Source organism: Lutjanus erythropterus, chromosome 18 (assembly GCF_056507025.1).
Source record: "Lutjanus erythropterus isolate fLutEry1 chromosome 18, fLutEry1.hap2, whole genome shotgun sequence".
Lineage (NCBI taxonomy): Eukaryota > Metazoa > Chordata > Actinopteri > Lutjaniformes > Lutjanidae > Lutjanus > Lutjanus erythropterus.
In genome coordinates, this window is record NC_139334.1 from 28,143,135 (window position 1) to 28,156,236 (window position 13,102).

At 37.4% G+C, this 13,102-nt stretch overlaps 1 protein-coding gene across 2 annotated transcripts; it reads left to right on the forward strand.

Annotated features, from left to right (window-relative positions):
* The first annotated feature begins 6,765 nt into the window (after positions 1-6,765).
* Positions 6,766-12,135, forward strand: LOC146311221 (SERTA domain-containing protein 2). Of its 2 annotated transcripts, none has more exons than XM_084743073.1 (2): positions 6,766-6,881; positions 9,186-12,135. In XM_084743073.1, the coding sequence occupies exon 2, from the start codon at positions 9,190-9,192 to the stop codon at positions 9,943-9,945; it is 756 nt and encodes a 251-aa protein (XP_084599199.1). In that variant the 5' UTR covers positions 6,766-6,881; positions 9,186-9,189; the 3' UTR covers positions 9,946-12,135. The 2 variants fall into 2 exon arrangements, with proteins under 2 accessions (XP_084599199.1, XP_084599198.1); XM_084743072.1 differs by having other exon boundaries at positions 6,786-6,876.
* Positions 12,136-13,102: the final 967 nt, after the last annotated feature.

The following is a 13,102-nucleotide window of genomic DNA, read 5'->3' on the forward strand; positions in this document are numbered from 1 at the left end:
TGACAGTGTTGTTTTTGGAGGCCTCCGCTGAGTTTTATATTTTGACTGGAGCGCAGAACTCTGTGCAGACCCTCCACAGACCCTCTGCGGAGCTCCGCACTTGCCACACAGACCCTCCGCACCGCAAACATCACTACAGTAACCATAAATTACACTTTAGGAGGACATTTTTAAATTCAGATTTTGTCTCAAATTATAGTTTTTTTTAAGTGTAACAAGCAGGATAATGTACAGTAAGTGGAACATTATGACAACATAAACCCCTTCAGGTGATTTTAGACCTGTAACACCCTGTCAGGGTTTATTTAGCAGTAATGACCTGATCAAGTACAAGTTATTTTGGGAAAGTTTCACATTGTAACAACTTGTAGAAATGGGCTTCCATAGTAAACTACTCCAATATTTAGAATTGTTTCAATGTAGTTGAAAACAAAACCATTATTTCAATCAGGAAATACCTGATTGAATAACATTAATTTAATTTAAAAATGATTGCTCCCCCAGAGTCTATAATCACAACTGCATCCATAGCAGTGGTCTGTTATTCAAAGCAATAGTCTGCAATACAGAAATAACAGACCTTAGAGTGCTGTAACTGACCAATCAGAATCGAGCATTTAACAAAACCTTGTAATAAGTAAGAGATAATGTTCAGTGGGTAGGTCATTATTGTGAGATAAATCCTGACAGGATGATGCAGGTCTTGAGTCATCCTGAAGGGCTTTATTTCACAAAACCGACCTGCTCACTGTACATTATCCTGCTTATTATGTGGTTATGTCCAAAAAATTCAATTATTTGATATAAAATATTTATTTTAAAATGTTTTTAGTGTATTAACAATGATATTATTGTCCCTCCAGAGTCTATGATGAGAACTATGTTCATTGTAACAGTCTGTTATACAGAAATAACAGACTTCAGAATGCTGTAATTGACCAACCAGAATAGAGCTCAAAATAATGACTTGGTATCTCAAAATAATGAGAAACTTTCTTAAAATGACTTACTTCTCTCAAAATAACGACTTACTAGTACCTCAAAATGATGATCTAAAACATTACAAAATGCATTTCCATTTGGGGAAGCCAAGATAAGTTAAATGTCTCAAGGGAACTGTCACGCTAACTGCTGAGACTGTATTTCTTGTGAGGACATTTTCATTTGTAATCATGTAAAAATACTGAAAGTGAAATAGATGTGACTCAGCTGCAGTTTGGCTGCAGTAGGACCTTTGTCCTCACGTGCTCTCACATGATAATGTTGGACCGTGAGATTCTGCATGAGATATGCCAAGAGAGAGTAGTTACACGAGTAACATAGCAGGACTATTCTCTATGTGCAGCTCAGGACGTGGCATACTATTAGGGATTTCCTGTTAATACTGAATGCTACTTTTGCCACAGAACAGAGACTTTTAACATTCTTAAACACGCAGCAAGTAAAAACCTGAAAGACTTGTCTGAAACTGTCAAAATGTTATTTGTTTGTAAAATCCTGGCTTACTCTGCATGTGGGCCTGCCTAGTCTTGGTTTGCCTATAGTTAAAGATTAATGGCCTCTCGGTGACTCAGCAAAAAGGCAGCCTGAGGAAAAACCAAGTCATCAGAGAAAGAGACTATTGTGTCTTAAAAAGCAGCAACAGAGGAATGCTAAAAACAGTAAAGGAGATGCACTGAATATCCAAAGTTTACACCATGTGATGTGAAGAGGCCATGTCTCTTAACTTCAGACATGTCTAGAAGAATTTAATCTGACCTTCAGGATTATAACATACTGAACTTATATTACATGTGCTGTCTGCTGTCAAAGAACTGAACCACCTTTACAAATGTGTGTGGATTCACAGGTGCAAAAAAGCCACAGGTCTCATGCTGCTTTCAGGTACTTCTCTTAAACTTGAGATCTGTAGGTGAGACAACCAGTGGTGGAAGAAGTACTAGAATCCTTCACGTAGACTGGATATTAAATAGGTTGAAATCCTATTTAATGTATGGTCTGTGGTTAAAGTGAGTTGTTTCCTCCCATCCCCTCCTCTCCAGATTCAAGGAAGCTCAGGCAGGCTGCAGGAACACTGAAGGAGTGCAAGATAATTGCAGTATTATAAATTGACAATGAGGAGTCCTACACCGTAAGTTGACCAACTGTTTATAACTGTTAGTTGTTCGTCAATGTAAAGCTAAATATATTATCCTGAAAACAAAAGCCCACTGCTCTAAAAATACACACTTTGGAGTTTGAGTTTAGTGCCTGCCTGTCTTACTTCCTGCCAGACTCAATTAACATATTGCTTAATTTAACTGTTAAGATCTACTCCTTTGAAAAGATTATTAATGATTTTGATGATTTTTAACTCATAAACTCTCAATTTATACGGCAAACATTCAGCTTAATCTGAACTAAATGTGAAAGAATAACATAATGACAATAACATATCATGGTCATTTTATGATTTATTACATTACAATACATTTTTTTTTCCTTTATGTAAATGTAACAATAAAGTAATGTAGAAAATAATGTGAAAACACTCTAAAGCCCTACTTAAATGCACTACAAAGAGTTTATAGCTGTCTCAATGTAATATTGATGCCTCTATATGACCTACATAACAAAACAAGACTAACAGTTAGAAGACTGGCTATTTCTACATATGAATTCTTAATGCCTACTACCGTGTCGGATTCCCCTAGAAATCAGATGAAACGAGCCAGTGTTTACATTTTCTCAAGCAAAGTCACAGGGAGTAGTGCGTTAGTCAGTTGAGGAAAGCACAAGGAGATTTTGCTTCAGATCATTTCACTTTTGACATGTTTTGTGGTTATGGTGGAGGAAGTACTTCTGCTTTTCCCCACAGGGGCCTTCAAAATGAACACAGTATGAAAGTTCCTCATAGTAGCTCTGAGTAAAAGTACCAATAGGTCTACAGCAAAATTTAAATTTAAATTTAAAATCCTACTTAACGAGCAAAAGTAATCAAGTATTATCAAGAAATATACTTTAAAGTACTGGTTCTGCAGTCAAATGTCTCCTGTGACCGGTATCTCTGACATGATTAGTTTGTTAAAGCTGATGCATTAATGTGTAAGCAGCATTTTATTGTTGTAGCTGCTTAAGGTGGACCTAGTTTTTATATGATACACAAATTTATGTTACTTATCTGTAAATGTGGCTCTTTTTTATGAAATACTATATAATTTCCCCTCTTTGGACCTCCAACAATTATTTAAATGAAATCACTGGATAAGTTTAAAGGGGAAATGGTTCTTTGACTTCACACTGCTTTTATATAAGGAGTCACCGTCCACACCAGTGGTTTCAATCCTTAGCAATATGTTGTTTTTCATAAGCTTACATTTATATTTTTCTCTTCATCTATCACTGTATCTATCACACTGATGTTGTGAAATGTAGTGGAGTTTAAGTGTAAAATAGCAGAAAATGGAAACTCTAATAAAGTATAAATACAACAATATTGTACAGTACTCGAGTAAATGTGCTTAGTTACTTTCCACCACTGAAGACAATCATTTCTCATAAGTAAAATATTTTCTTTGGACCTCAAAGCTAGTTATATTCTGTTTGTCTAACAAAGATTAACTCCTTTAAATAAACTACTATAACTACCAACTACCATAAATGACAAACCCTTAACCAACTAACCCCCTGCATACATAAAGTTTATAATTTACTTGCTAGATCATGTATTTACTCTGTATTTATGATCTTTTGGTACTGATGTGACATTTAAAAAGTTCACAGGCACATCTGCGGTTTGGATTTTAAGGTGGATTTTCATGGACATGCAACTAAAACACCACAAAATGTATTTCAGCAAACAATTAATGCAATAATTCTGTAATGTTGTATATTTACTTTCTGTTCAAAAGAAGACGACGAGGAAAGAAGAAGTAGAAGTGCAGCTGTGACAGCTTCAAGAGGAAGAGACTGAAAAACTTGAATGAGAAGTTTCCTTATTTGGTGTTTGCCTTCCTCGTCTTTCCGGTCATGTTCTCCCCCTCTTCCCCTGTGAGTCATCTGTCCCTTTAAAATGCTGCGTTCAGGTGCTCACAGCAACTATCCAGGCCTTCTAGATATTTCTAAATCCTATATATTCATATTTGTTTGATTTTATTGTAACACATAGATACTTTTGAAATACATTGTTATTTCTATATATTTTAATTTGCTCATGGTTCTATTGAAATTCACGACAACTTTTTAATCACTGTCATGAGATTTTTTCCATCTAAAACAGGTGTGAATGTAAATGTAGAAACCCACTGTTACTGTATTATTATAAATAAACATGTGACAAAAGTTGAAATGTGAATAATTAGTTAATTAATTAACAATATGTTATAACAAAATGTTATGTTCATAGGTCACATCAACTGCCCTCAAAGTGCTATTAACTGCTGTAAAACAGGTTTTAAGGTTTAAGTACTGTCATCTTTTCTGGGACAGTGGTAGCATTAGTAATAATGAGAAACTTTTCCTGTTTGAAAAAGGTGCATAAACTTTGAGAAGGTTGGTTTGAGTAACCACGGTGTTTTTGAAGATTGGTAATGTCTGTAATCTTGAAATACCTTTCTATTCTGCAAACAGAAAATATTTCCCCTGATGGACAGCAAAGTTCTACCTTGACTCAAATAAAGATACGACAAGTAACCCTGAGATAAACTTTATTCTTGAAATGCAAAATGTTCCCCTACTCTCTTTTTTCCCCTCAAAACAAATTCACGCTTTTCATCCAAATGCTTTTTTCTAGCGTTATTCCCCCCACCATCCTGATGCCAACCTCTGCTGTAGTTCCTTGTTTGTGCGAAGCAATAGGTTAACGTTATTCAAACTATGTTATTACTATGCAGCGCACATCATTACAGTAGTTTCAATTTACCTCTTCAGTGAACATGCACATCCTCAATCATATGCTGGCTCCCTTAATTGGCACTCAGTCATGAAAATTTTGAGAACTCCTGCTCTAAGGAGTGGCACAAACAATAACACCACCTGGAAACACTATGGAGACAGCTGAACAGTTGTTTGTTTCCACTCTGAAATATTACATGTAAAACATACTTAATTTGTGAAATAGGATTTATTGATATAGATTAAAGTACCCAGTAAGGTAGACAAAATTAACTCCACCTCAACACTGCTTCATAAATCCTTCTTACATGTTATCACATTAGTAACAACAATGACAAGGGTCATTTTACTGCATGAAGAGTGATGATTTTAACACTTTAGTACATTCAGTGCAAGTAACAGTATTTTTACATTGTTATATAATTACTTTAGCCAACCATGGTAGCTCTTATAGCGATGCAGACTACACCTATGAATGAGTTATTTTGCAGATCTAAATTATTAATACAAAATATAAAACAACAAATAAACTACCCAGTAGTATATGATGTAAGTAAATTGAGCCTCATCTTTACTAACTGCAACATTAAAGGCAACACTAATAATGCAGTAATATAACACTCTGATATGGGCTATTCTACATACACTTTCATTTTTTTTTTCATTTGGAAGTATATTTTGATGCTGATACTCTTACTTAAAGGACCAGTGTGTAGGATTTAGTGGCATCTAACAGTGATCGCAAACACCTTGTCTCACCCTTCCATAAGTGTAGGAGAACCTCCAGTGGCTGTGAAACTCACACAGAACACAGGAAGGCCATATCTAAAGCCATTCTTTGATTTGTCTATTCACTACTGTTGAAACATGGAAGAGGACCATAGACTTATGATAAATCTACACATGGCATTGCCGCTCAGCCTCGCAGGATTTTTTTTCCAGTAGCCACTCATGGTATTCTGGTGCAAAAAGCATTTTCCTCCATAGGCCACTATTATAAAAGCAACGCCTATAAAACTGGCAACAGAACACCTCGAACTGCACACAATTATGGCTCTTTCTATTATGAGTTTTTGATCCTTTGACCCATGAGTTTTTATATTTGTGAAACTTTCCTTGAGCTGAAAAAATAAAATAAAAAAACATTTAAAAACCTGTAACATCATCACAGTGTGCTTATCCAATGGGCCATATAAACCCATAGAAGTTTCTTGGTTTATGCACCAGGTGAGCAGCTCTCACTGGACTGAATGGGCACCATCTTTGCATTCACTATTTAGTTCATTACAGTATATCCATGAAGAGGACCCACAATTTCTGTAGATATAAACAGCTCATTCTAAGATAATGAAAAAACCCCCCACAAAGATTCTTATTTTCAGGTGAATATACACTGATGAAACTATACTTCCAAATGTATAATTTAATTTCAAACATATTCTGCCAATAAATCCTGCATTCTGGACCTTTAAAAGATTCTGAATCCATTACTTTTACTTGTACCAGAGTATTTTTACACTGTAGTATTGCTACAGTGAAGCATCTAAATATGTCCGTCATCATTTCTTCCAGTTTTAGCGCATGTTGTATTTAACATGTTATATTTATTAATACTTATCTCCTGATGGCGAAAATAGCTCTGTTCCAGGAAAAAATCAAAATTTTCCTGTTGATACTGACCACTTTCAGGCCGCTCACGTGTGCTCTGGTGCTGTTTCTGATTTTTACGCGACGCACCTGAACGCAGCAGCAGCTCGCAGCAGGAACAAGCGTCCGCACATTCGCTGCCCCGTGAGTGGCGGAGGCGGAGGTATGATCAGCGGCTGAACTGGCCAATCAGATCGCCCCGTGTCCTCCGCGGCTCCGCCCCCTCCCCCCACGGCCGTGGATGGACCGAACATTCCTCATATTCCTGGGGCTCGACAGCAGCGGAACACGACGACGATACGAAACGAGCCGAAGACACGACGGTTTCGCACACCTCATGACACTTTCGAAGGACACGTAAGGTTGTTTTTTTAATTTATTTTCATTATTTGATTGAAATGTTCTCAAGTTTTCCCTTTTAACTTGGTTTAAACGCAGCTGGTGCTTCCCCCTCTGAAGTCCGGGGACCGTTCAGGGGTTAGGGGTGTTCTTCAGGGTCCTGGGCGAAATAAGTAGGATGGAGCGACATTATTCTCTTATTTTACTACCATAAAGGGATAAAACTTTAGGAATGAGTGCTTTAATTAAATATTTTAATTTGTTCGGGTGTTCATTCCCCTCGTAAATTAGAAGAAGCAGTTTTTAACCTCTTCGTTTGGGGGTCAAACTCTCCTCAAACGGGGTTTCTTCATGTGAACCCATTTGTTGTTAGGGAAAACATATGAGAAACACTGATCTATGGCTAACTAACCCATGTCTATATGGATGAGTAAAGGCTTTCAGCCTGCAGGGGTGTCTCACAGTGACTCATTACAGTCATAATGTTCACTTCAAATGTCTTAAATGAAAAAAAGACTCCAACATCCAGCCTGTAAAGCCTGAATTGTTTGACCAGCATATTTCTCTGCAAGTCTGCTTCTGATGTGGGGGAATCTATTTTGGAGCTGATCAATTGAAAGTGAAGGGGAAACTAGCCATGTGTGCTAGGCTGCTGCTGTTACATAAACTGGATGCAAGGTTTATTACATGGCAGTGCAGCCCGATGTGAGCTGGAATGCGTTCCCAAAAAATAATCTCAACTAACTGTTGTCAAAGTTGGTTTTACTGTCAATGGAGCAGACAGAAAGTCTCAATCAGTGACTTTACAAATGAAAGGTGCTACAGAAAAGTAACTGCCAACAATTTTGATTATCAATTATTTAAAAAAAAAAAATCATAATTAGTACAAATGATTGTCTCTTCAGTTTTTTATTGGTTATCTCTCTTAGCTGAAGGTTAATCTAACAAGAGTTCATGTTAAACTGACAAGAAAAACATTTTCAGAAATACTACATATGCACTAACACATCATATAAACACCTGTGCACATAGTCACTTATAACATGTTGTTATGTAGTTACATAAAGCGTATGCACACAGAGCTACAACGGTTACTTTATGAATTGTTTAATTGTAGGCTAGAGCTGAACAATTTTGTAAAAAAGTCTAATTGCAATTATTTTGACTGACATTGCAATTGCAGTATGATTTGCAATATTAGAGGGAATGATCACTTTTGCATTGCAAAACATATAAAATTCATTATGGTGTGAATCTGCATCAAACTGAAGCCTGTAGAATAAGGTGTTTCAGCCAGGACATCTTTGCAGCACAATATTTCATTTAAAATGGCATTTTGACTCACATTTTGCCTTTAAAGAAATATTGCACTTATGAAAATTTAAAAATTGCAATAAGCCATCTTGCAATTGTCAACAGTTAAATTTATCACCAACTATTGTGATATTGTGAGTCATTTTTTATGAAAAAATGTCCACATTCTTTCATATTTTAAATGTGACTATTCTCTGGTTTCTGAAGAATGAATATCTTCGGATTGTGGACAAAACAAGACATTTGAGGATGTCATCATGGGTTTTGGGAAACCTGATCTTTTACAATTTCTGACATTTTATGGACCAAAAATTACCCAATTAATTGAGAAAATGATGGACACATTAATAATAATGAAAATAATCATTAGTTGCAACACTAATGGACATACACACTTCATACACACACGTATATATATATGAACAAAATAAATAAATAATAAAGATTTTGTGAGAAAATTCTATATAGATTAATCCATAATGAAAATGATATGACAGATATTAGAGAATAAAATAATTCAGATATCAGTTTATCTGACAATGTTCTGTGTAAAATGCTGCCTGAAAAGCTAACAAATAAAAACAATCTACATTATGTTCTGTTAAAAAACTGTTTTCAAATAGACGCATATCAGACAACGTATATGGCAATACTAATACAGACTGAGCCCAATACTGGGAATATAATATCGGCTTTGTCTGTCAAGTTGTTTAATTTGATTTAGTTGAATTTTTGACTTAAGGCAGTAAAATATCTCAGTTTCCAGTAGTTCAGTCTGTCAGAAAGAACTGATTTACTTTGGATAATTTTACAATCTGAAAAAGTTGCAGTTTTGGAGAAAAACTCTGAATACCTGAGATGTTTTTTTTTTTTTTTTACCATAAAAATGTTAAAAAATGTTAAGACATTAATATTAGGTGCACTACCACAGAAACATTAATATACCATCTATAAAATACATATTTGTCACATGTACTGTACATCAAGTGTAATCTAGATATCTATTATTACAGGTCAATGTTGGGTCGAGGTGTGAAACGGAAGTGGAGCTGCTTGGAGGAGCTGGAGGCCGGGACCCTCCCTGCTGCAGCAGCAGAAAAGCAGAAGAATGGGGAGGAAGAACCGGAGGATGAGGACAGGTTCCTCGTGGGTCCGTCCAACCCAGACATGAGCCACCTGCAGCAGCGTCAGCTGGTGCTCGGCCTCTGCTTGGAGAAGCTCCAGCACTACCAGGCCGGGGTGGAGCTCAGCCTGCGCCGCTCTGTGTTGCTCATTAACACGCTCAGGCAGATCCAGGAGGACATGCAGAGCGACGGCGTGGGAACCTGCACATCGGAGGTGCTCCTCAGGGACGACGTCAGGGAGGACGTGGCGGTTACGTGCCCTGGGTGTGCAGAGGGTGAAGGAGAATCTCTGTCTCCGCCACTGTCCCCAGAATTCCCCTCTCAGGAGGCGAACAGCTCGCCCGACCAGCAGAAATCACTTCCTGCAGCGACGATCAATGCTTTTAGTGATGCAGTAAATGCCATGGGCTACCTCAGTGACCTCGCCCTGGACGACATCTTTGAGGACATTGACACATCTATGTACGAGACTTCAGATCTGCCTTCTGCGTGGGCGGCAGGCTCCTTATGGCCTGTGAGTGTGTCACTTTGGACGGATGAGGACGTTAAAATGCGCTCGTCCAGCCACACCTCAGCTGGGAGCCTCCAGTCATGTCTGATGGACCTGAACGAGTTGGACCACATCATGGAGATTCTGGTAAAGTCCTGATCACCAAGACAAACTCCTGAACATTCACTGTACTTGGTTAATCAAGAATTTTAATTCTGTAAAACTCTAAATGCAGATGGAACCTTACATTTCCATTCTCACAGTGTTTGTGCCACTTTCCCTTTCCTGTTTCATTAAGTTTTAGTCAAAGCAGCAGCAGCTCTCTGAGAGAATCCACTGCTCAGGAAGACAGAACCTGAGCTGCCACAGTCTGTGCGTCACTCAGGCTGTTAGATCAGACCCAGGTTGATTATTAATTGAAATCCCTTCAATTACTTAAGAGGGCGTGCTTCAGTTCAGCCAGCCAGGAGGGCAAAGGCCTGGGATTCCTTTCAGTATCGGGACTGAATGGCTTTTTTATCGCTCCATGTGGGATCTTTAAATTAGAAACTGACATCAGCCAAAAGTCTTTGAGGCTGTGGTCATGCAGCAGTCTGAGGGTGCACGGTCAATATATTTATTTGGAGAACTGAGAAAAGAGAACGTGGCTGCTGAATTTGGGGATTTACCAGCCAAAGACTTAAGCTTCCAATCCCAGGAGATGAAAAATGGATGACATCTTGTTGCTCCGATAAAGAGAGGGTAAAAAATTTAACTTGTTGGAACGCCTTTATCTTATATTATTCTTATTTATGAATGAAAAATCAACCACAAACTGCAGCAGATATTATTTGTTCTTTGTATGTAGAGTCTATTGTTTGGGTGTGAGTGTAATTTATAATTTTAGATCCTTTATGACCTTGGACTGTCTGTGAATTTTCTGCCATTTCTACTGCTTTTGCACCATTTGCAACATCAAATGGGACAAACTATCAGAGCCTGTATAAGAATTCTACTCTTCCTTCCACCATGAGGTTGATGTGAACAGTTTATCCTTCTCGGCAGCTTGTATTTATATGTACGGTAAATGCAACGTGTCATGAAAGCAGCATAAAACATGTATTTTAAATAGTAATGTAATCCCAGTCTGGTTCTGACTGAGTCAACAATCAGGACCACTTTTGCCATGTCTCAGAATTGTAACTGACAACAGACGCCTATGTATTTTTATGGCCATGATGGTATGAGTTTTTATTGCAATGTTGGGAGTTTTTTAAAGCAGTTTTTTAATGTGTTTCTACCTGAAAACTCCAATCACCTGTCCTGTAGAAGAGATGCAGCAAGTGAAGGGCTGCCATGAAGCAGATGTTCGACCTTCGCTTATCTGTGGTTTACTCCTGTTCTACCTCCTGATGTCTGTTTGTTGTCTGTTTACCTGGACACTCCTGTTTTACGTGAGCCATGATAGAAGTCATTTACTTTTATTTCACCATGTTAACTCAGCTGAAAATCCAATCCAGCGTTTCTCTGGTCAGACCAAAGTAATCCGTCCTCATCTCCAGCTCATGTCGACAACGTGCCTTACTACTGAACCTAATTTTTATCCATGTTGAGGTTTTTCTGGCTGTCTGAGCTTGAGCTTCATTGATAAAAATCTAAGAACTGTGGCGAGGTGTTACATAAAGCACTGAGAGCCAGATCCGCCATCGCTTCTTCCTTCTTCTTGGCCTTTTTCTGTGCTCAGTGAACACTAGTGGCATATGAGCTTAATGTATCCTGACAGGCTGACAGTGAACTAGCTGAGGGAGGAGGTGGCAGCGAGGGCCAGGAGGGAAAAAAATAAGAGGAGGAGGACATGGAGGAGGAGGAGGAGGAGGAGGAGGGGTGGGAGGAAGCAGCTTGCGTCACTCGTTCAGTAGGAGGGGTTTAGAGCTTGTTTTGCCCAGACTCAGACCACCGACCAATCACATGAGGTGTGCGGAGAGCAAGATTGATGTATGAGGAGCACACTGCTGCTCCAACAACAACTTGTTTTTGCTCCTGATGGCACAGAAACACAGTGTGAATCTGTTGGATTTCAGCCTGTGAAATGAATCCACTTTTCTTTTTTTTTTTTTCCATTTACATAATCTATCTGACAGGACTGAGGACAGAAAGCAGAAAGCTGCAGTGTTATTTATAATTGTATGAAAGTACAGAGTGTCAGTAGGGTCTGTAAAGCACAAGCTGTATGTTGTTCATGCTGATTATGATATAAATGAAACTGAAGGATGAGTTTGCAAAGGTAATAAGATGATAATTAGTAATGTATTGTATTTTTTGTGGAATATTTTATAGATTTTATTCAATAATACAGTTAAAAATACCCTACCTGCCTTGTGTGAGTCTTTATTCTTTTGACAAACTGAGTCTGGCCTTGTTTGCAACATCTCACAGACCTGTTTTTGTTTTTCAGGTCAAAGCACAAACATTTCATCCAGATTACAAAAAAACTGATCATGAAACAAAATATTGCAGCCCAGCCTCTGAAAAAAGGTGCCTTACTCCACACCAACATGCATACACAATGAAGTATTAGTCAATACATGACTGACTGCATGTGGTTTATGGACAGGCTCTGTCTTTCTGCAGATGAGGGCCTTTTTCTGCCCTGAGTTTGTCTTCCCAGGGAAACTTCACTTAGACCACAACTAGGCTATTATACCTAGTTAAAACTAAACTAAAAAGTAAAACAAGATGTGAAGTTAACATTTAAGTTAACTGAATTTGCAAATTTTATGCATTTAACTTACCTGATAGTAGAAACTACTAACAACTGATCTCTCATTTAATCATTACTTATTAACAAAATACCAAATGCACATTTTTTCTCACTTTTCCTATGTTTTTCTTGTTTTTTCCTTATTTTTCTTATTTTTCTTATTCTAAGTATAATTTTAAGTTTCCTTATTAAATGAAGGGCTCTTTCAGACAAAACAATGTCAAATACTTTCATTTTTATACTATTTATTAATTACCGATAACTATTTAATAGGTTAAATTCTTCATGGCATTTAATCACCTAATGATAAATCATTAATGGAATTTAAAAGCAAACAAAACCAATAAAAATTATATTATGCACTTACAAAAGTAATTAAAATAAAATTAAAGAGGAAATGTCTTTAGTTTTAGTCTTTGTCAACACAACGAACATGAGGAGAGATTCATGGATGTATCTATTGAGACTAGGATGTCTACATGGCTGTCAGTTGACTTCATTAAGTGTTGTGTTGGTATTGTAATACCTATTTCTGAACTTCTTACATCTTGGTCCTGACAAATACACCTTGTATTG